Below are 19645 nucleotides of genomic sequence, written 5' to 3'. Positions count from 1 at the left end.
TTCCTTTCGGTCTGTTGTCACAGGACACCCATAGGGTGTTTTTATCTTCCCAATTTATATAGGGAAATTTCACCTTGGGGGATAACAGGCCCACAAAAATAAAATTTCTTTCATAGTTTGCAATTCTTGTCTTGGGAAACACTAGCCAACATAGTTAATTTTTTATTAGAACTCTTATAATTGTTTTAGTTTAGTGATTAGATAACAAGGAACCAAAGAGCAGATTAGAAAACAATCTAGGGAAAAGGTATGCATTTGGCGGGCTTAGGACTGAACATCTTTCCTTGTGAACTTGTACCACAGATCTTCTCTGGATGTTCTGCCTTCCCAAGTCTACTCCCTGGGTGGGAGCAGTCCTCTCCGTACCACGTCTTCTTATAACTCCTTAGTCCCTGTCCAAGATCAGCACCAGCCAATCATCATTCCTGATACTCCCAGCCCTCCTGTGAGTGTCATCACCATCCGAAGTGACACTGATGAGGAAGAGGACAACAAATACAAGCCCAATAGGTAAGAGATGTAAATGGTTCCCTGGCACTGTTAGTCTTTGATTGTTGGCTTTATGCAAGTGTAATTTTGAAAAAAAAAAAAAAAAAATATATATATATATATATATATATATATATATATATATGGCATTTTAGAAACATGGCCTTGGTAAATCCATTCAGTCAAAACACTTAAGTTAGCCAGTTGGTGGCGCACACCTTTAATCCCAGCACTTAGGAGGCAGAGGTAGGAGGATCACTGTGAGTTCAAGGCCACCCTGAGACTACATAGTGAATTCCAGGTCAGCCTGGGCTAGAGTGAGACCCTCCCTCGAAAAACCAAAATAACAAACAAACAAACCCAAAAACAAAAACAAAAAAAACCCCATTCACTTAAGTTCACATAGCTGAACTCTGTTCAAGTTTTCTATAATGTTATGTAATACACTCATCATTTTAATCAGTCTTTCTCATACATTAGTGAGTAGGTTGATAGGTTATTCTGGCTTGGCACACATCATAGTACAGACAGGCTCCTTGCCTTCAAGCAGCTTGTCCTGAAAACAGGTACCATTAACAGAAGCATATGAAAAAGAACTAGAGTAGATAGGAGATTATTTGAAACTCATACCTTAATTTAAAAAGGTTCTTTTTTTCTTTTTTTTCTGAAAGATGCAGAATGCCCCTGTCCTACCAGATGACCTAAAAGCCAAAAAGAACTTATTTTTTGTGTGTGTGTATTTCCTCTTTCTAGCATTTTTTTAAAGAGGTGCATCCTTTGCTAAATTATTTATTGAATTTATTTGAGAGAGAGAGATAGAATGGGCATGCCAGGCCCTTCAGCCACTGCAAACAAACCCCAGACACATGTGCCACCTTGTGCATCTTGCTTACGTGGGTCTTGGGGAATTGAACCTATGTCCTTTGGCTTTGCAGGCAAGCGCCTTAACTGCTAAGCCATCTTTCCAGCCCCCCAAGTAAGTTTTGAAAGTTGTTGTTGAGTTGATTTTGAGAGGAGAAATATAGTAAACTTTCCAGTGAGGGGACAGTGTAATAATAGTGGCAAAATTATGATGTTGCCAGCTTGATTGCTTTGACTAAAGCCAACCCTGTCATGAACACACAGCCCAAACAAAAACAAACCTATAGTGAGAAGTTTGATTATGGATAGGAAGGAACCATTTTGAATCTAGAGAAACGTTAAGGGCAAAGGTGGTGCTTGGAGAATATGAAATAGTGGTGAATGAGAATGGCTGAGGGGCAATGTAGAATAGTCATAGACTCTGGAGTCATTCTGTCCTGAGTCCCAGTCCTTCTTCACCATTCATCCTTTGTGTGACCTTTGATAAATTTCTTCATTTTGCTTGTTGTAGTTTCCTCATCTTCAAGATGGATATAACAACACCTGCTACTCCCTACTCATGAAATGGTTAGGGTTCAGTGACACATAAATATACAAGGAAATTATAAGATAGTGCTTGCTAGAGAATAAGCAGAAGTTGGCTGCTGCTGATATTATCATCAACATGCTGTCATTGTCATCATTGTTATGTAAGAAGCAGAGACATAGAAGGCATGGGACATGAAAAAGCACTTGAATCTTTATACATTTTCTTCTCCTCAGCTCTGGCCTGAAGGCAAGGTCTAATGTCATCAGTTATGTCACTGTGAATGATTCTCCAGACTCTGACTCTTCCCTGAGCAGCCCGTATTCCACTGAAGCCCTGAGCACTCTCCGGGGCAGTAGCGGACCACTGCTTGAGGGAGCTGGCAGGACTGTGGCAGATAGCAGTGGCGCCCGCACCATCATTGTGCCTCCACTGAAGACACAGCTTGGTGACTGCACCGTAGCAACCCAGGCCTCAGGTAAGTGCTATCCTCACAGCTAGAGTTGAGTTGAGTTTTCTTTTTAGTGTTTGTATACTTAACATTTTAATATAAGATACTTATGCTAGTGGTTAAAATTGGTAGCATAGATAATTGTGTTTGTGTGGGTGTGTATGCACGTTGCCAGGGAGCCTGTGTGGAGGTCAAAGGATACCCTCAGGGTGTTGGTCCTTGCCTTCCACCTTGTTTGAGAGACAGGATTTCTCATTTTTGTGTTGTGAATGCCAGACTAGCTGGCCTGCGAGCTTTGGGATTCTCCTGACCCGATATAGTAGGCGTGTTGGGATTATAGACACATGTGCTACTTGCATCCAAGGAACTGAACTCTGGTTGTCAGGCTTACACAGCAAGTACTTTTAACCACTGAGCCAGTCTTGCCCTATAGCATCAATATAAATATAAATATAAGTACAAATACACACATACATACATATACTTGGTTTGTTGAGGTAATATCTTGCCCTAGCCCAGGCTGACCTGGAATTCACTGTGTAGTCTCAGGGTGGCCTATAAACACACAGCAGCCCTCCTACCTCTGCCTCCTGAGTGCTGGGATCAAAGGAGTGTGCCACCATGTCTGGCAGAGTACTTAATTTAGAAATCAGTTCCTTATAATGTCGAATTTATTTGTTGTGTCTTTTTTGATATAAAAATGAAATTGTATTTGGTACTAACATAGTGTTTCATACATATTTAGTGCTGATTAGGAAAAGTGGACAAGACGTGTTATGTAGCAAGAAAAATTAGTGAGCAAGTAGATTTGTAATAGATGGTTTGAATTTTATGATCTAGGATAGAATAGGTCTTAATGACATTAAAAATTACTACAAAAGTATTTTTGGAATACTTTAGACTTTTCCCTTACCAAATGTCACTGCAGTGATATTTTTGTTAGTTTTATTATCAACTACCTTTTTTGCTCTGTTGGATTCTGGCTTAGGCCCCTTGGTTAATTATTGTGTTAGTTGAGTATTACTAATTGCAATAACAAGTCTCAAATTTCCAGCCCTCAAGTAACTTTTTGAGGATCATTTATGGCAGGACAAAAAAATTTTTTTTTTTTTTTTTTTTTTTTTGTAGAGGTAGGGTTTCACTCTAACACAGGCTGACCTGAAATTCATTAAGTAGTCTCAGGGTGGCCTCAAACTCATGGTGATCCTCCTACCTCTACCTTCCAAGTGCTGGGAATAAAGGCGTGTGCCACCATGCCCGGCAAAAAAAAGTTTGTTTTTCTGGTGTAGATGAAATTGAGGTAAGATATACCTGAGATTTCAACTTTTGCAAACCACGTACGAATGTGGACTGACTAATGTGATGCCGTCCTTTAGCTCAGCGAGGCTAACCTTGGCCCCTTTTCAGGTCTCCTTAGCAGTAAGACTAAGCCAGTGGCTTCAGTGAGTGGGCAGTCGTCTGGATGCTGTATCACCCCCACAGGGTACCGAGCTCAACGCGGGGGGACCAGCGCAGTGCAGCCACTCAACCTCAGCCAGGTAAGAGCTAGCGGCTGCCGCCTGCTGTTTCAGTTCTCTCCTGTTGTTAGTCTCTGGAGAACCCTGTTTCGGTCTGGACTACTGAATAAAGCCAAATGAAGCTTCTTTTGTGTCATACACTTTGGTGTCATTATGGCCTGCGTCGTATATGCATGTGTATGTCTCTGCATTTGATGTGAGTTTGGGATGCTCATTTTAGCTTTTCCATCAGAAATCCTTAGGGTAGCCCATCTGTAATTTAGAAAGAACCTTGGTGCTTCAGCCATGCCTGGCTCTACACCAGCACATGCTTTCGGACCAGACCCTCTTCCTTTATCCTCAGACCATGAGTATCCAGAATCTCACACTGTTTACTTGAGTCAAGAGACTGGAAATTTTGTTTTGTTTTGTTTTTGAGGTAGGGTCTTGTTCTAGTACAGGCTGACCTGGAATTCACCATATAGTTTGAAGCTGGCCTCAAACTCCCAGTGATCCTCCTACTACCTCAGCCTATCTAAGTGTTGGGATTAAAGGCATGTGCCACCATGCTAGGCTTGGAAAAAAATTTTAGGCACTTAAATAAACTGGTTCTAATCTGACCTATTGCTAGAACCTTGGACTTGCCCTTTGCCCTGTCAAGTGGTCTTCTGATTGGGTAGTAAGAGCCACTTCACTCCATTTATGCTCACCCCTTCTCTGCGAACCCTGGTGCTTGTGTGTTGGTGTGAGGGCATGGTTGTGGGAAGAGCACGTGCAAGCCCCGGCATGAAGTCCGTGGTAGGGCGTGTGCTTCAGTCTCTGCACTTCCAAAACTTGGGGGAGAACAAATGATAGGAAGGAAAGTGAGCAAAACTGAAAACCAATGACTTCAGGATAGCGTTAGCTGAGTTACAAACTTGCAGGAGTGGGCAACTCTGTGACCTCATGATTCTCTTCTTCCTGTCATACTTAAGAGGGAAGTACTGCTGTCTCTGCTGAGTTGGGATCTGTTCTGCCAGGAGGCAAAGGGATGCTCATTGCCAGTTTGGGAGATTTTCTGCCTAGGCAGTCTAGAAACAATATACATCAGAACCTTGACTCCTAGCCATAGTGACCTCAAGATTCCTCACTCCCTTCTTCCTCCTTCCAGAACCAGCAATCATCGTCGGCTCCAACTTCGCAAGAGAGAAGCAGCAACCCTGCTCCCCGCAGACAGCAGGCATTTGTTGCCCCACTCTCCCAAGCCCCTTATGCCTTTCAGCACGGCAGCCCACTACACTCGACAGGGCATCCACACCTGGCCCCAGCCCCTGCTCACCTGCCAAGCCAGCCTCACCTGTATACGTACGCTGCCCCCACCTCTGCTGCTGCGTTGGGCTCCACCAGCTCCATTGCTCATCTTTTCTCCCCACAGGGCTCCTCAAGGCATGCTGCAGCCTACGCCACCCACCCTAGCACTCTGGTGCACCAGGTCCCTGTCAGTGTTGGGCCTAGCCTCCTCACTTCTGCCAGTGTTGGCCCTGCTCAGTACCAACACCAGTTTGCCACTCAGTCCTACATTGGGTCGTCCCGAGGCTCAACAATTTACACTGGATACCCGCTGAGTCCCACCAAGATCAGCCAGTATTCTTATTTGTAGTTTGGTGAGCTCGAAGGAGGAGGGTTCATGGCTACTGCTACTGGCCCCGAGTTCTTAATAACGGGCTATGGTGAGCACCTCCATTGTCTTCTCTTGAAACTCCTTAGCCAGCAACTCATTCTGCAGGGGCCCACTGAAGCAGAAGTCTTTTCTCTGGAGAACCTGTCTCAGTATTGACTGCATTGTTGTAGTCTCCCAAAGTCTGCCCTATTTTTTAATTCTTTATTTTTGTGACAGCAATTTTGGTGTTTGGAAGAATTCGGAAGTCCATCTCTGCAGTTACCAAACAGAGATTGTTCTGAAGTTCCTCTATAAGATCTATTTTGTCTCTCTGGCTTGATTTCCATAAATGCTTTTCAAAACAAGTGACAACCTTCTTATTTAACTTTATTTTATTGTGATTGCTGGCCAGAGGGAAAATGCAGATAAAAAGGATTTGAAATCTAATAACAGGTGAGAAGAGAAAAATCATTACTTTGTGTTTGTTTAAAAACCAAGAGATATTTGTCTCTTATTTTAAAAAGCAGCTTATACAAGTTAGGCATTTCTCCTCCAAAGTTTATCTTTGTTTATGGAACATTTAAACTTAAAGTGTTTTAGTTTTTCTTTCATGTTGCATTATATTTGGGGCAGTTTTTATTTTTTGACTGGTTAAGTGTTGAGATCTTCCCTCTTAGTGCTGTGTTCATTACAAAGTAGTGGTGAAAAGATAGCTCACTCTTTGCTGGTAACTCACTGTGAGAGAATTGATGTTCACCATGAAAGCACCAAGTATTTTTAAATGAAGCACCGTGAATTCTTTTTTAAATTATTTTTTTAAAGTCCTCCTTCTCGCTCTGGTTCAACTTAAATTTTATTACTAGAAAAGCCATTAAAGGTGATTCTGTTGTATGGCAGTGGCTTAACTATATGCAAAATCTCTCCAGTATGAGATACTGGCAATGATGAGCTTTGCCTGAAAAATTCTGTGAAGTTCAGTAATACACCTCTATGTTTTCCTCGTCTCTCCCTTCTGTTTTATGTGATTTATTTGGGGAGAAGGCTGAAAAACTACAACCAGATAAGAAGGTTGTTGTGTATGCTTTTATACTTTAAAGTTGCTTCCTTTGTATGCCAACAGCAATTGAATGCTCTCTTATGAAGACTTATATAATAAGTGCATGTAGGAATTGCAAAAAATATTTTAAAAGTTTATTACTGAATTTAAAGATATTTTAGAAGTTTTGTAATGGTGGTGTTTTAATATTTTGCATAATTAAATATGTACATATTGATTAGAAAATATAACAAGCAATTTTTCCTGCTAACCCAAAATGTTATTTGTAATCAGATGTGTAGTGATTACACTTGAATTGTGTATTTAGTGTGTATCTGATCCTCCAGTGTTAACCCCGGAGATAGAATTAATGTCTCCATTGTATTTAAACCAAAATGAACTGATACTTGTTGGAATGTATGTGAACTAATTGCAATTATCTTAGAGCATATTACTGTAGCGCTGAATGAGCAGGGGCATTGCCTGCAAGGAGAGGAGACCCTTGGAATTGTTTTGCACAGGTGTGTCTGGTGAGGAGTTGTTTAGTGTGTGTCTTTTTCTTCCCCTTCTCCTCCCTTCCCTTATTGTAGTGCCTTATATGATAATGTAGTGGTTAATAGTTTACAGTGAGCTTGCCTTAGGATGGACCAGCAAATCCCCGTGAACCCTAAGCTGTTCGCTGGGATTTATCAGAACAGGATTAGTAGCTGTGTTGTGTAAATGCATTGTTCTCAGTTTCCTTGCCAACATTGAAAAGTAAAAACAGCAGCTTGTCTTCTTTACTGCCATTTATTTCTATCCCTTTCCAATTCTCAGCTCAGTTCTCACAGAAGCATTTTCCTATGTGGCACTCTCACTGTGCATTGCTACTTTGCTTCTGTGAGAGTTCAGGAAGCAGGTGAGAGGAGTCAAGCCAATTTTAAATATATGTATTTTAAAAGTATGTGCAATCACTTAGGATCAGATTTTTTTTTCCTTTTCCCATGTGGTAGTCCTTCCTGCACATAGTTGACATTGCTAGTAAAATATTTGCTTGTTGAAGAAAACAAAACCATGTAACAGATGTGTTTATACCAAAGAGCCTGTTGTATTGCTTACCATGTCCCCATACTACAAGGAGGAGTTTTGTAGAGCCACTGGTGACAAGAAACTCACAGAAAGTTTCTTCATCAGTGAAGAATGTTAAGAAGGAACCAGAGCCTTATTGGGTCATTGAGGCTTTTGAGGGCTCTTTTTAACAGCCTTTCTATTCTTGGGGCCCTTCAAGCTGTGACCTTGTCCTAGTACTCTTAGCTCCTGCATGGGTCTGGATCAAGCTGAAGCTACTGGGGATGGGAACGTTCCTGCCCATGGAGGATTTGAGAGGAGAAGGTTGACCCTAAGCTACTGATGTGTTCCATCTGAATTGAAAATTGTATTTGAGGTAGTTCTAGGACCGGTTCTGTAGAGAGATGGTGTCAGGGAGGTGCAGGTGGAGATGGGAGATTTCATGGAACCTGGTCAGCAAGCTCTGTACCAGGTTAAACACCAAGGAACTGTCAAAGTGTTGGGAGTTCTTCATCATAGGGAGTAGGGCTTCCAGAATGGGGCAGGTAGTCATACAGCCTACCAGGAACATGCTTTCTGTGTTTTAAAAATATTTATTAAGCTATGTGTTCAGCATTCTTTTGGTCAAGACAACTAAGCCGTTTGTGAAGTTAGTGGTAAACAGTTCTCTCGTCAGTGTGTATGACATTTTTGTCTCCTTTTGTCCCCAAACACATTCAGATTTTGTTAAATGCAGGTCTAGTTTCTAACGGTAACCTTTTTGTTCCTTATATTTCCTGTTCAAGGAAAAAGATTTATTGTTTTTGTAATAAATGAGATGCTAGGGGAAAAAAAAAACAACCCCTACCCTGTCTCCCCATTCAATAAGCAGATATCATTGAAGATAGGAGTCCTAAATCCATGGGAAAAGATAGTGTCCAAGAGCTTGTATCTTTACCTTTTATCATCTGACTAGCATTGTGTGTGGCTCTCAAAACTTCAGAGATTGTCAGTCTGGAAACTGACATTTCACATTTTCCAAGATAAATATTCATCTGTGTCTACTGAATGTGTATGTACTGACATGGTTTAGAATCTGTCCCAGGGCTTCACTTTGATTGCTAGCCCCAGTGGCAAGGAGGAAGCCCTGTAAATGCAGTGAGCACCTGGCTCGGGTCAGCATGGCCAGGCCTCTGTGAGAACTTGCATTTCCAGCTTTTCCCTTTCTAGGTGAGAGAAGTGGAAATGGTAAGGAGAGCCAGTATGGCCATCTAGGCACATCAGGACACTTATCACTCCAGAGTTCCTAATAGCTCTCAGGAAGTGATACCATTTGTCGAGTTCAACTAACATGCCAACCCCAGGAACAAAAACCCCATTTCAATCAGTACTGGCCATTCTGAGCCTGCTTTGTGATTGCTCATCCATCGTCCTCCACTAGAGGGGCTAAGCTTGACTTCCCTTAGCCAGGCAAGCACAGTAAGGTGTGTTTTATTCTGCATTATAATGCAGAAGTCTTCTAGTTGAGATGGTTTGTTTTAGGATAGGAAATGAAATTGCCTCTCAGTGACAGGAATGGCCCAAGCCTGCTTCCTGTTTTGATTTCTTTTTAAACTGATGGATGGTGCAGCATGTCTACATGGTTGTTTGTTGTTAAACTTTATATAATGTGTGGTTTCAATTCAGCTTGAAAAATAATCTCATACATGTAGCAGTACATTATATGTACATTATATGTAATGTTAGTATTTCTGCTTTGAATCCTTGATATTGCAATGAAACTCCTACTTTATTAAATGTATTTGATATGCTAGTTATTGTGTGTGATTTTAACCTTTTTTTATTTTTTAATTTTTATTTTTTGCTTTCTCCCTTTTCTGGTTGTGTGCTTCCTCTTACAACAAGCTTCTAGAAACAGGTAGTTTCTGAGAATTCCTGAGCTGTGTTTGTAATGCAGGTGTACTTAGGGAGTATGTAAAATAATCATTTTAACAAAAGAAATAGTTATTTAAAATTTAATACTAACTATGGGAAAAGGGTTGTAAAACATAGTTTATCTTTGGATTCAATGTTTGTCTTTGGTTTTACAAAGTAGCTTGTATTTTCAGTATTTTCTACATAATATGATAAAACGTAGAGCAATGGCAATGCATCAATAAAATGGGTAAATTTTCTGACTCGTGACTGTTTTTACTTCTTTAGAGACACAAAGAAATCAATGAATGACATCTTTGAACTAAACACATTCCATTTGAACATCAGGAGAATGCTAGAGATTATTTCATTCTTTTTTTTTTTTAAGTTTCTTAAATATTTTATATTTTGGATTTTCAAGGTAGGGTTTCATTCTAGCCTAGGCTGACCTGGAATTCACTATGAAGTCTCAGGATGGCCTTGAACTCACCATGATCCTCCGACCTCTGCCTCAAGTGCTGGGATTAAAGGTGTGTGCCACCATGCCCGGCTAAATATTTTATTTTTATTTACTTATTTATGAGAAAGAGAGGGAGGGAGGGAGAGAGTTGGTGTGCCAGGGCATCTAGCAACTGCAAATGAACTCCAGACACAGGCGCCACCATGTGCATCTGGCTTACGTGGGTTTTGGGGAATTGAACCTGGGTTCTTAGGCTTCACAGACAAACACTTTAATGGCTAAGCCATCTTTCCAGCCTGATTATTTCATTCTTGATACAAATCTTCATAATGTAAACAAATAGGGTTTGCTAGAGAATATTTCCCAAGACTGAAGCGTCTAGGGAATCTGACCCTTTGAAAGAGACTTCTGAGCTAAACTGATAAAACCTAGCATATTTCACTGAACATCTCAAGTAGCAGAATGGAACTCGAGTCACCACAGAAAGACACCAAGGCTTCTCCATGAGAGGTGCACTGGTAAAGAGGTCAAGTCTGCTCTTGATTCCTAAGTGAATAAAAGAACTATGGATTTGTCTAGATTAATCACTACAGGTTCTTGAGGAAGTGCTGTATTTGCTTGACATCTTGTGTCCCGTCCCCCCTGCAGGGTCTCACTCTAGCCCAGGCTGACCTGGAATTCACCATGTAGTCTCAGGCTGGCCTAGAACTCACAGCAATCTTCCTAACCTCTGCCTCCTGAGTGCTGGGATCAAACACGTGCACCACCACGCCCGACTTTTTGTTTGACTTCTGACAGTGTTCCTGGCTCCTTCACAGTGACCAATACACTTCTGCAGCCTTGGTTGGGATATGGAAATGAGCACCACATACATAGGGTTACCCCACTGAACCCTAATAAGAGAAGTGGCATTGGGTAGTCTGTAGGGAAATCTGAAAGTTGGGCATGAAACCTCTCAATTCGGTCCACGTAGCTTGCTTTGTGCAGATTTTCCATGTGGTTGAGGTCCAAGGCTTGGTTTCTCCATTAATCTCAATAGGCAGCACCAGGTGCTCAACACAAGGTGGTGCCAGTGAGCCACAGAACTTGACTTCACTTTGCCTTTTCTTTTTCCCATCTCCTTCCCTCAAACCTCATCTCCACGTTTCCAGTTTCACTGAACAAGGCCGAAAATCCATTCTGGAATGGCTGGAGAAGGGAAGGATTAATGAAGGAAGTCAGCATGCATCTCCTCAAACAGGAATGGAGTTGGCTGAATTTTCTCTGGGGAGACTCTGGGCCTTCTGCAGCTTGCTCCTTTTCCTGTTTGACTGTCTCTGCCTTCAGGCTTCTACCTCTTTCCCATTCTGAAAAGTCTACAAGCCTAGGCTGGAAGTGGTTAAGGGTTCTGGCTGCTGTGCAAGGGGGCCATCTGTGTTTGATCATTTGGAGCAGAAAGGAGGGGGATGGGGTTGAGAAGAGACTGAAAGCATTCCAGAGTAGTGAGGGAAACCCAGAGATCAGAAAGAGAAGGCACCGCCCCCACCCCGCCTCCAAAGCTAACCCGTGGGCTGGCTGGAGGGGAAGAGGCCCACAGCACACTCCTACTCTGGCCCCACTTCAGGCTGCCATGGGGTCCAGCGCTCCTCTCCTTCTCTTCTTCCTTTTGTCCTGGTCGCGACCCCTTCAAGGACAGCAGCACCACCTTGTGGAGTACATGGAGCGCCGACTAGCTGCCTTAGAGGTGAGGGACTCCTTTCTCTTCTCGCCAGCCTGGGATGATTCCACATCCCTTGGTTCAACTAATTTGTCAAGGTTCTGGGGATGAAGAGATAGGGAGGGCTTTGTAAAAACACAGCAAATCCTACCTTTTAGTAACCCTCAAAATTACAAACGCCCATATACCCACATAAAACTATTGCAAAGAAAGTAGACCTTTGTGCTATACTCTGGAGATGGGATGGAATTCAGGGAACAGTGTAAATGAGAGTCAGGATGGTGGGGATGCATCTCAGGATGAGAATCTGCCTGCAACTTCCTGCCTCCAACCCTTTTAAAACAGTGAAGTGTATAGCATCTTAGTGGCCCACATGGTTCCTGCTCAGAGAACACAGGCTGACAGATTCTGGCCTAGGTGAATCCGAGCTGTCACCTCTGGACAACTGGTTTTGTTTGCTCTAGGAGTGGAAGGAGCTGTTGAAGCCTAGTTGAGGTTTCTCCTTTCCCTCTCCCCGGCTCCCTAGTTGGGCCTCTCCTTGCCTGAGAGTTGTAACTCTGCAGCCTGCCCTCCCTCCTGATCCCCCATCCGTTCAGGAACGGCTGGCCCAGTGCCAGGACCAGAGCAGCCGGCATGCCGCGGAGCTGCGGGACTTCAAGAACAAGATGCTGCCTCTGCTGGAGGTGGCAGAGAAGGAGCGGGAGGCCCTTAGAACTGAGGCGGACACTATCGCTGGGAGAGTGGACCGTCTTGAACGGGAAGTAGACTATCTGGAGACCCAGAACCCAGCTTTGCCTTGTGTGGAGCTAGATGAGAAGGTGACTGCAGGCCCTGGGGCCAAGGGCAAGGGCCGAAGAAATGAGAAATATGATATGGTGACAGGTGAGTGGTCCCATTGAGGTCCCCAACCCTCTCAGAACCCCTTCATCCCAAGCCACCGTGGCTCTGGCTTCTGTAACCTGTTTCAAGGAAATCGCTAAAGACGAGTCCGTTAGGAAGCATTTCGGGGGTCTGGGGAGATGGCTTAGTGGATCAAGTGCTTGCTGTGCAAGCCTGGGGCCTGGAGTTCCACTCCCAGCACCCACTTGAATGCTGAGCGGGCGTAGTAGCCTACCTCTACTTCCAGTGATAGGCAGAGATGAGATCCTGGGGGCAAGTTGGCTAGACTAGCTGAATCAGTGAACCCTGAGCACATGTGTGTGCATGTGCACACGTGTACACATGCACACCACACACATACACACACATGGTTAAAAACATTTCTGGCCAGATGTGGCGGCACACCTTTACCCAGCACTTGGAGACAGAGATAGGAGGATCACTGTGAGTTCCAGGCCAGCCTGGGCTAGAGTGAGACCCTATCTTGAAATCCACCCCCCCCCCAAAAAAAGTTCTGGGAGCCCATGCCTTACTAGTTACTCCTCTGTCAAGCCTCCATGATAGTAGAAACATCCATAGGATGAATGAATGCCCACTGTTCTTCAGATGGCCCACTGTGGGGGAGTTCCTGCAATAGGTATTGAACTCTGGCCTATATTTCCTCTTCCCTGCTTCTCTCCTCCACAGACTGTGGCTACACCATCTCCCAGGTGAGGTCAATGAAGATTCTGAAGCGCTTTGGTGGCCCAGCTGGTCTATGGACCAAAGACCCATTGGGGCCAACAGAGAAGATCTACGTGTTAGATGGGACTCAGAATGACACTGCTTTTGTCTTTCCAAGGCTGCGTGACTTCACCCTTGCCATTGCTGCCAGGAAAGCTTCCCGAATCCGTGTGCCCTTTCCTTGGGTAGGCACAGGGCAGCTGGTGTATGGTGGCTTCCTTTATTATGCCCGGAGGCCTCCTGGAGGACCTGGAGGGGGCAGTGAATTGGAAAATACTCTGCAGCTCATCAAGTTCCACCTGGGAAACCGAACGGTAGTGGACAGCTCAGTATTCCCCGCAGAGAGGTTGATCCCCCCCTATGGGCTGACAGCAGACACGTACATTGACCTGGCCGCTGATGAGGAGGGTCTCTGGGCCATCTATGCCACTCAGGAGGATGACAGGCATATGTGTCTTGCCAAGTTAGATCCGCAGACACTGGACACAGAGCAGCAGTGGGATACACCATGTCCCAGAGAGAATGCAGAGGCTGCCTTTGTCATCTGTGGGACCCTGTACGTTGTCTATAACACTCGTCCTGCCAGTCGGGCCCGTATTCAATGTTCCTTTGATGCCAGCGGTACCCTGACCCCTGAACGAGCAGCACTCTCTTACTTTCCTCGCAGATATGGTGCCCATGCCAGCCTCCGCTATAACCCTCGTGAGCGCCAGCTCTATGCCTGGGATGATGGCTACCAGATTGTCTATAAGATAGAGATGAGGAAGAAAGAGGAGGAAGTTTGAGGAGCTAGCCTGTGTTTTTTGAATCTCATCCCATACACGTACAGCCCTACTAGATTTCCTGTTCCTCATCCTCCAAATGTATTGCCCGTTGTAGTTCAAATTCCTTATCTTTTTTTTTAAACCAATGACATCCACATTCTCATAGCCCCTTTGTTTCAAATGGAATTCCAGACCTCAAGTACTCCTTTTAGTGCTAAAATAGTAAAAACACTAAATGATCTCTCTCCTGCACCATGCTCTCAAAGTTTAAGCCCAGAACAGCTCAGATCTAGAGCTCTGGCCCTCAAACGGGGTCATCCTCAGACAACAGATGACAGTATTCTTGCCCTCAGTATGAACCTGGGGAGAAAGGAACTCAAGGAGACAGCCCCACCTCTCTCTCATTCCAGTTCTGAAACTCTCCATGTCACTCTGTATGGCATTTTGCATTAAAAGGAAACCCACTGCTCCTCTCCTGTGTTTGTTTGGGGTAGCCCTTGCATCAGAGTTCTCTCCATAGCCCTTCATTTTCTATACCCCCCCTTTAGCCACATTAGGGACTTGGCTGGGCTTTGTCTTCCCCTCACTGAGGGAGAGTAACTTCTCCAGTTACAAATTTGACTGCAAGGCGCCTGGGGAAGCAGCAGAATCCAGCTTGCAAGGAGGCTGGTCAAAAGGCCTCCCTCCACACCCATTGTCCTTCACAGCGGCCACCAAGAACCACCAATGGCACCAAGTCTCTGGCTGTCAGACACTGGGGCCCAGGGGCAGAGCTTCTAGCCCAGGTTTCATCAGATTTCTGACCAGAAAATACATCTTACTGGCATCACAGTCGAGTGTGGATACCAGAGTGCAACGGATGAGTGTTTCAAGTGAGAACGTTAAGTCTCACCTCTGAAGTGGACTCTCTGAGCTCCAGCCCAAACCCTCACTCACATGGCCGCCACCGGCACCGGCACCGGCACCGGCACCGGCACCGGGCTCTCCCAGGGGCTGGGTTGCACAATCCTTGGTCTGAACCGCTCTGATTTTCCTGCTGCCACAGCGTCTGCGGTTTGGGCAGGGAGGAGGGGCAGTGACCGTCCCAGATGTTGGTCTTAACCAGTTCCCCAACACATAGCCACTTTCCCTCTCTCCACCCTCATCCACCCACCCATTCCAGTGCTGAAAGCTGCCTCAAGTATGCCTTGGAGTCCTGGAAACTTAACCCTTTACTGGCTTACTTCCCTGGCCTCAGGCACTGGATTGCACAAGGCTGTTTGGGAAAGGCAGAAAAACACAGAAGGGAAAGCTCTGGGCTTCGAACTCTCAACTCATGTTGTCTGCTGTTCTCAGCACCGAGTCCCCACCTAGCCTTCATCCCCATGTTCAGCCCATAAGAGTAAGATTAGCTGATGGACTAAAGCCTGTGCTTCTGAGGAAGAGTTTGCCTCTGGGAGCCCTGGGGACCCTCTTGAGTTATTTATCTGTGTGTGTGTGGTGGTGGGGTGCACAGCCTTCTTGCTAAAGTATAGCCCTCCTTCCGCCCTAGGATCAGTCAGGGCCCTGTGATTCTCCTTTTGTCTTCCTTTCTTCTCTCCTGACGTAGGTTGGTAAGGAAGGGGAGAGAAAGGCAGTGAAGCACCTTACAAAGGCCCTATTGTTGGGATCCTGGGGCGGGTGGGGCTCTTATCCACTCAGTTCTCTCCTAATGTGGGGCTGGCAGCCATAATCATTGCCTGTCAGCTCATAGAGGGGTCTGCCCACGGAACATCTGGCTCCCGTGCAGCACGCATGGGATGGGCTGTGGAGGAGGGAGTTCTCAGTGGAGGCCCGGAGAGAGCAGGGTCCACAAGATGGGTGCAGCTTGGCACTGGAACACTGTGCTTGCATGCACACACACATCTCTGTGAGACCACGTGCGACTGAGATTGTGTGTGAGAGACTGCGTGGGACTGAGCGAGACTATACACGTCTGCTGTGAGATTATGTGGGTGAGACTGGAGGGGCTTCTGAGACTGTGTGTATGCCTGCATTGCATGACGATACAACTGTGTGTGTGTGTGTGTGTGTGTGTGTACATGGCTGGGGTACTTGCCTCCTTTCTATTATGACTGTGTATAGCTGTGGCTGATGAGTAACCACATGCCTGTGGGGTTTTGTTGATAAAGGAGTGGCTTTTTTATGATGCCCCAGTGAGAATAACTCACACTGTATGTGTAAATTACATCAGTGCAAGGAACACTGTGTATGAATTGTATTTTATAAAACTGGGTTCTTCTGCCTCACAGGCGTGTGTGTGTGGCCTTTTCCAGAATCTTCAATGGGAAAGGAAAAAGCTGACTTTGTGCTGTTTGTTTGTTTGTTTTTAGGCTTAAATTTTCTTTGGAAAAGTTCACTGGGGCTTTTCAGAAAGAGCAGGAATCTCTGGGGCCTTGTTTCTTTTTTCTTTTCTTTTTCTGTTTTTGGTTCTTACACAATGACCAGTGCTATTTTAGAAACATTTGGTAGGTGAGTGGAACTGTGCGGGTAGATCCAATGAGCTGTCCAAATCCATTAAGCTAAGTTCTCTGAGAGAGCACCTTGGCAGCCGAATCAGTACAAACAACCTCACTACCCCTTCCTCAACCACCCCCCCCCCCCACAAGCCCATCCTGTGGCAGAGACATATGCTGACCTTTGCTCTGGTTGAGCAGAAGCCTGACAGGAAGAGAGTAGGGTTAAAAGCCCATGGAAAAAGTTATATCTGCCTCCAATCCAAGGCCAGACACTCTCACCAAGTAGGGAAGAGGTCCTGGGGAGATGGCTGAGTGGTGAAAAGTACTTACTTAAAAAGCCTGCTGGCCTGGATTCAATTCCCCAATGTAAAGCAGATACAAAGTAGATGTGCATCTGGAGTTTGTTTACAGCAACAAGAGTCCTTGGTACCCCCATACTCACAACTCCTCTCTCTTTCTATCTTACACATAAATTTAAAAAAGAATAAAAGAAAGAATCAGGGACTGGAGAAATGGCTTAGCAGTTAAGGCGCTTGACTGTGAAGCCGAAGGACCCATGTTCAATTCTACAGAACCCATGTTAGCCAGACGCACAAGATGATGCAAGCGTGCAAGGCTGCACATATGCACAAGGTGGCACACAAGTCTGGAGTTTGATTACGGCGGCTGGAGGCCCTGGCATGCCAATTCTCTCTCTCCCCCCCCCTCTCTCTCTGTGTGTCTTTTGCATTAAAAAAAGGCTAGTCTTGGGCTGGAGAGATGGCTTAGCAGTTAAGCGCTTGCCTGTGAAGCCTAAGGACCCCGGTTTGAGGCTCGGTTCCCCAGGTCCCACGTTAGCCAGATGCACAAGGGGGCGCACGCGTCTGGAGTTCGTTTGCAGAGGCTGGAAGCCCTGGCGCGCCCATTCTCTCTCTCTCCCTCTATCTGTCTTTCTCTCTGTGTCTGTCACTCTCAAATAAATAAACAAAGAAAAAAAAATTAAAAAAAAAAAAAAGGCTAGTCTGTTGGGCTTGCCTCAAAAAGAAAAAAAGAATGAGGGACTGTCCTTCAGAGAGTTGATTCATCTGTGCTTTTCTATCATGAGGCAGGATTGAGAGGGTCCCCATCTTCATAGCAGGCCCCCAAATTTCCTGTCATACTGTGTAAGCTTTCCACATTGCTCTCAGTGTCCTTGCCTCCATAGTGCCTACCAGAGAAATCCTAGTGCTTGCTCACCTGGTCACGTTAATGGAGGACCCTGAGCCAGTGCTGTGAGAACCCCGGATGGTGGGGAGGGAGAGGACAGAGATGTAAAGGGTGATGCCATGTGCAACAGGAAGCAGATCCCTTCCCCTCTACTTCTTCCTCTAGTCTCAGATTTTTCTGGGTCCCTTCTTAGTTCATGTTCTTAGGGTTCCTGGGAGCATCCCTTTCCCGCAAATTTTTTCCAGTGAGAGAAAGAGAGAGAGAGAAAGAGAGAGAGAATGGGTGTGCCAAGGCCTCCAGCCACTGCAGACATATTCCAGATGCATGTGCCACTTTGTGCATCTGGCTTACGTGGGTCCTGGGGTTTCAAACTGAGGTCCTTGGCTTTGCAGGCAAACAACCACTAAGCCATCTCTCCAGCTGAGATGCACTTATTTTGAGAGTTACTGAGGCTGTTCTGGTGTTTCTGGCTTTAGGATGTCTCTAGGACCTGCTGTCCATCCTGTTTGGCTTGTTGGCTACCTTGCAGCACACTCAGGGCAGCAGCCACCTCTTCAGCCCTAGGATGGAAGGCAGGGCTGTCCTGCCCACTCAACCTTGTCAGCAGCCTCTGTCCCAGATGCCAAGTCCTCTGCTGCCTCAGCCACCGAGGCTGTAAGCTCTCTTCTGCCTTGCATATTTTTCACAAGGCAGACGGAGCATTATAGATTAAATCTTTATGGATTTCATAACTATACTGAAAAATGTGGAAGCCAGTGTATCACCACTGTAAAGGATGGAATGAGAGTAAAAAGGAAGAATTAGTTCCCAGCCTCATCTCACCAGCAGCTAGGGCCTGAAAGCCCCTCTCCAGAAAAGCCTGGCATGACCTTTGGGGTTCTTTTGAATACTCCCTTGAATAGTTTTCCCTTTGCAGACGAACACCCTTACTCCCTGACATTAGCAGTGAGGCATAAACATAAGGAGGAACAAATCAGATTCTTTTTTCTGGGGATTTAGAATTGCAGGTTACAGAAGTTAGAAGGGAAGTGTTTGGAGGTAATGTTGGCTAACTACCAAGAGGCAGTGAAAGCCAGATTGCAGGCCAAGGTCGACACTCGGAAAGCACTTTGCAAGGGCAGGAGAGGGGTTATGTTCACAGCCTGTCTCCAGCCATCCTTTCTGGGGTGACAGCATCCTCTGCCTCCTAGGTTCTGCAGAATGCTTAGTCTTTAAAATGAATACCTCCTTGTTTGGGTTTGTTGGCTTTGAGTAAGTCAGTGTGACTGGGATTCTATTTCTTTAAAAAAATTTTTTGAGGCAAGCCCAACAGATTGCCCTTTTATTTTACGAGAGTGAGGGAGAGAAAGAGCACGTGCACATGCAGAGAGAGAGAGAGAGAGAGGGAGGGAGGGAGAGAATTGGCGCACCCGGGCCTCCAGCCACTGCAATCAAACTCCAGATGTGTGAGCCCCCTTGTGCACATGTGCAACCTTGCATGCTTGCATCACCTTGTCCCTCTGGCTTACTTGGGACCTGAAGAGTGGAACATGGGTCCTCAGGCTTTGCAGGCAAGTGCCTTAACTGTTAAACTATCTCTCCAACCTGGGGTTCCATTTCTTACCACTCAAAGACTCCTCCTCATCTTCTCCTCACCTCTCCATCCAAAAATTAATCCCAACCACCAGGCATGGTGGTTCAGACCTTTCATACCAGCACTCTGGAGGGTTGAGGCAGAGGACTGCATGAGTTCAAGGCCAACCTAGGTTACAGAGTGAGACTTTATAACAAAACAACAGCAACAAAAATATCTTAGAAGACAAAAATAATCCCGAGCTCTTGGGAAAAGATCCTTGACCTACTAGAGTTTCCTTCCCTGGACTCAGTAGAATGATGAAAGGCCCTGAGCTAGGCCTGGGAATCCTCCACAGCTCCCTCAAGTCATACGTCCTCCAAGGTGCCTTCCAGGTGGCCAGGTCAGCTATCCACAAGTTGGATATTAAAAGCCTCTCCCCACCCCAAATTCACATGTTGAAGGCTTGGT

General features: G+C 45.4%; 2 protein-coding genes across 2 annotated transcripts in view; both read left to right on the top strand.

Moving 5' to 3' along the window:
* The window catches only part of Hipk1 (homeodomain interacting protein kinase 1), a 63419-nt gene extending 53718 nt beyond the window's left edge, over positions 1-9701 (top strand). The window contains exons 13-16 of the mRNA XM_045137908.1: positions 304-510; positions 2113-2354; positions 3735-3865; positions 4974-9701. Of these exons, the coding sequence (XP_044993843.1) occupies positions 304-510; positions 2113-2354; positions 3735-3865; positions 4974-5462 (1069 nt within the window). The 3' untranslated portion in view covers positions 5463-9701. The remainder of the gene's footprint in view (positions 1-303; positions 511-2112; positions 2355-3734; positions 3866-4973) is intronic.
* A 1734-nt stretch (positions 9702-11435) lies between these two features.
* Olfml3 (olfactomedin like 3) lies at positions 11436-14430 on the top strand. The gene is made up of 3 exons (XM_004667546.3): positions 11436-11621; positions 12191-12476; positions 13161-14430. The coding sequence occupies exons 1-3, from the start codon at positions 11508-11510 to the stop codon at positions 13979-13981; spliced, it is 1221 nt and encodes a 406-aa protein (XP_004667603.1). The 5' UTR covers positions 11436-11507; the 3' UTR covers positions 13982-14430.
* The last annotated feature ends 5215 nt before the right edge of the window (positions 14431-19645 follow it).

This window comes from Jaculus jaculus, chromosome 19, assembly GCF_020740685.1.
Source record: "Jaculus jaculus isolate mJacJac1 chromosome 19, mJacJac1.mat.Y.cur, whole genome shotgun sequence".
In the NCBI taxonomy this organism is placed as follows: Eukaryota; Metazoa; Chordata; class Mammalia; order Rodentia; family Dipodidae; genus Jaculus; species Jaculus jaculus.
Note: the sequence above shows the minus strand (reverse complement) of the source record. Positions and strands in the feature narration are given on the sequence as shown.

Coding starts and splice junctions, on each gene's coding strand:
- Olfml3 (XM_004667546.3), top strand. CDS start 11,508: ATGGGGTCCAGCGCTCCTCTCCTTCTCTTCTTCCTTTTGTCCTGGTCG. Junction 11,622..12,190: donor GCCGACTAGCTGCCTTAGAG/GTGAGGGACTCC, acceptor CCATCCGTTCAG/GAACGGCTGGCCCAGTGCCA. Junction 12,477..13,160: donor GAAATATGATATGGTGACAG/GTGAGTGGTCCC, acceptor TCTCCTCCACAG/ACTGTGGCTACACCATCTCC.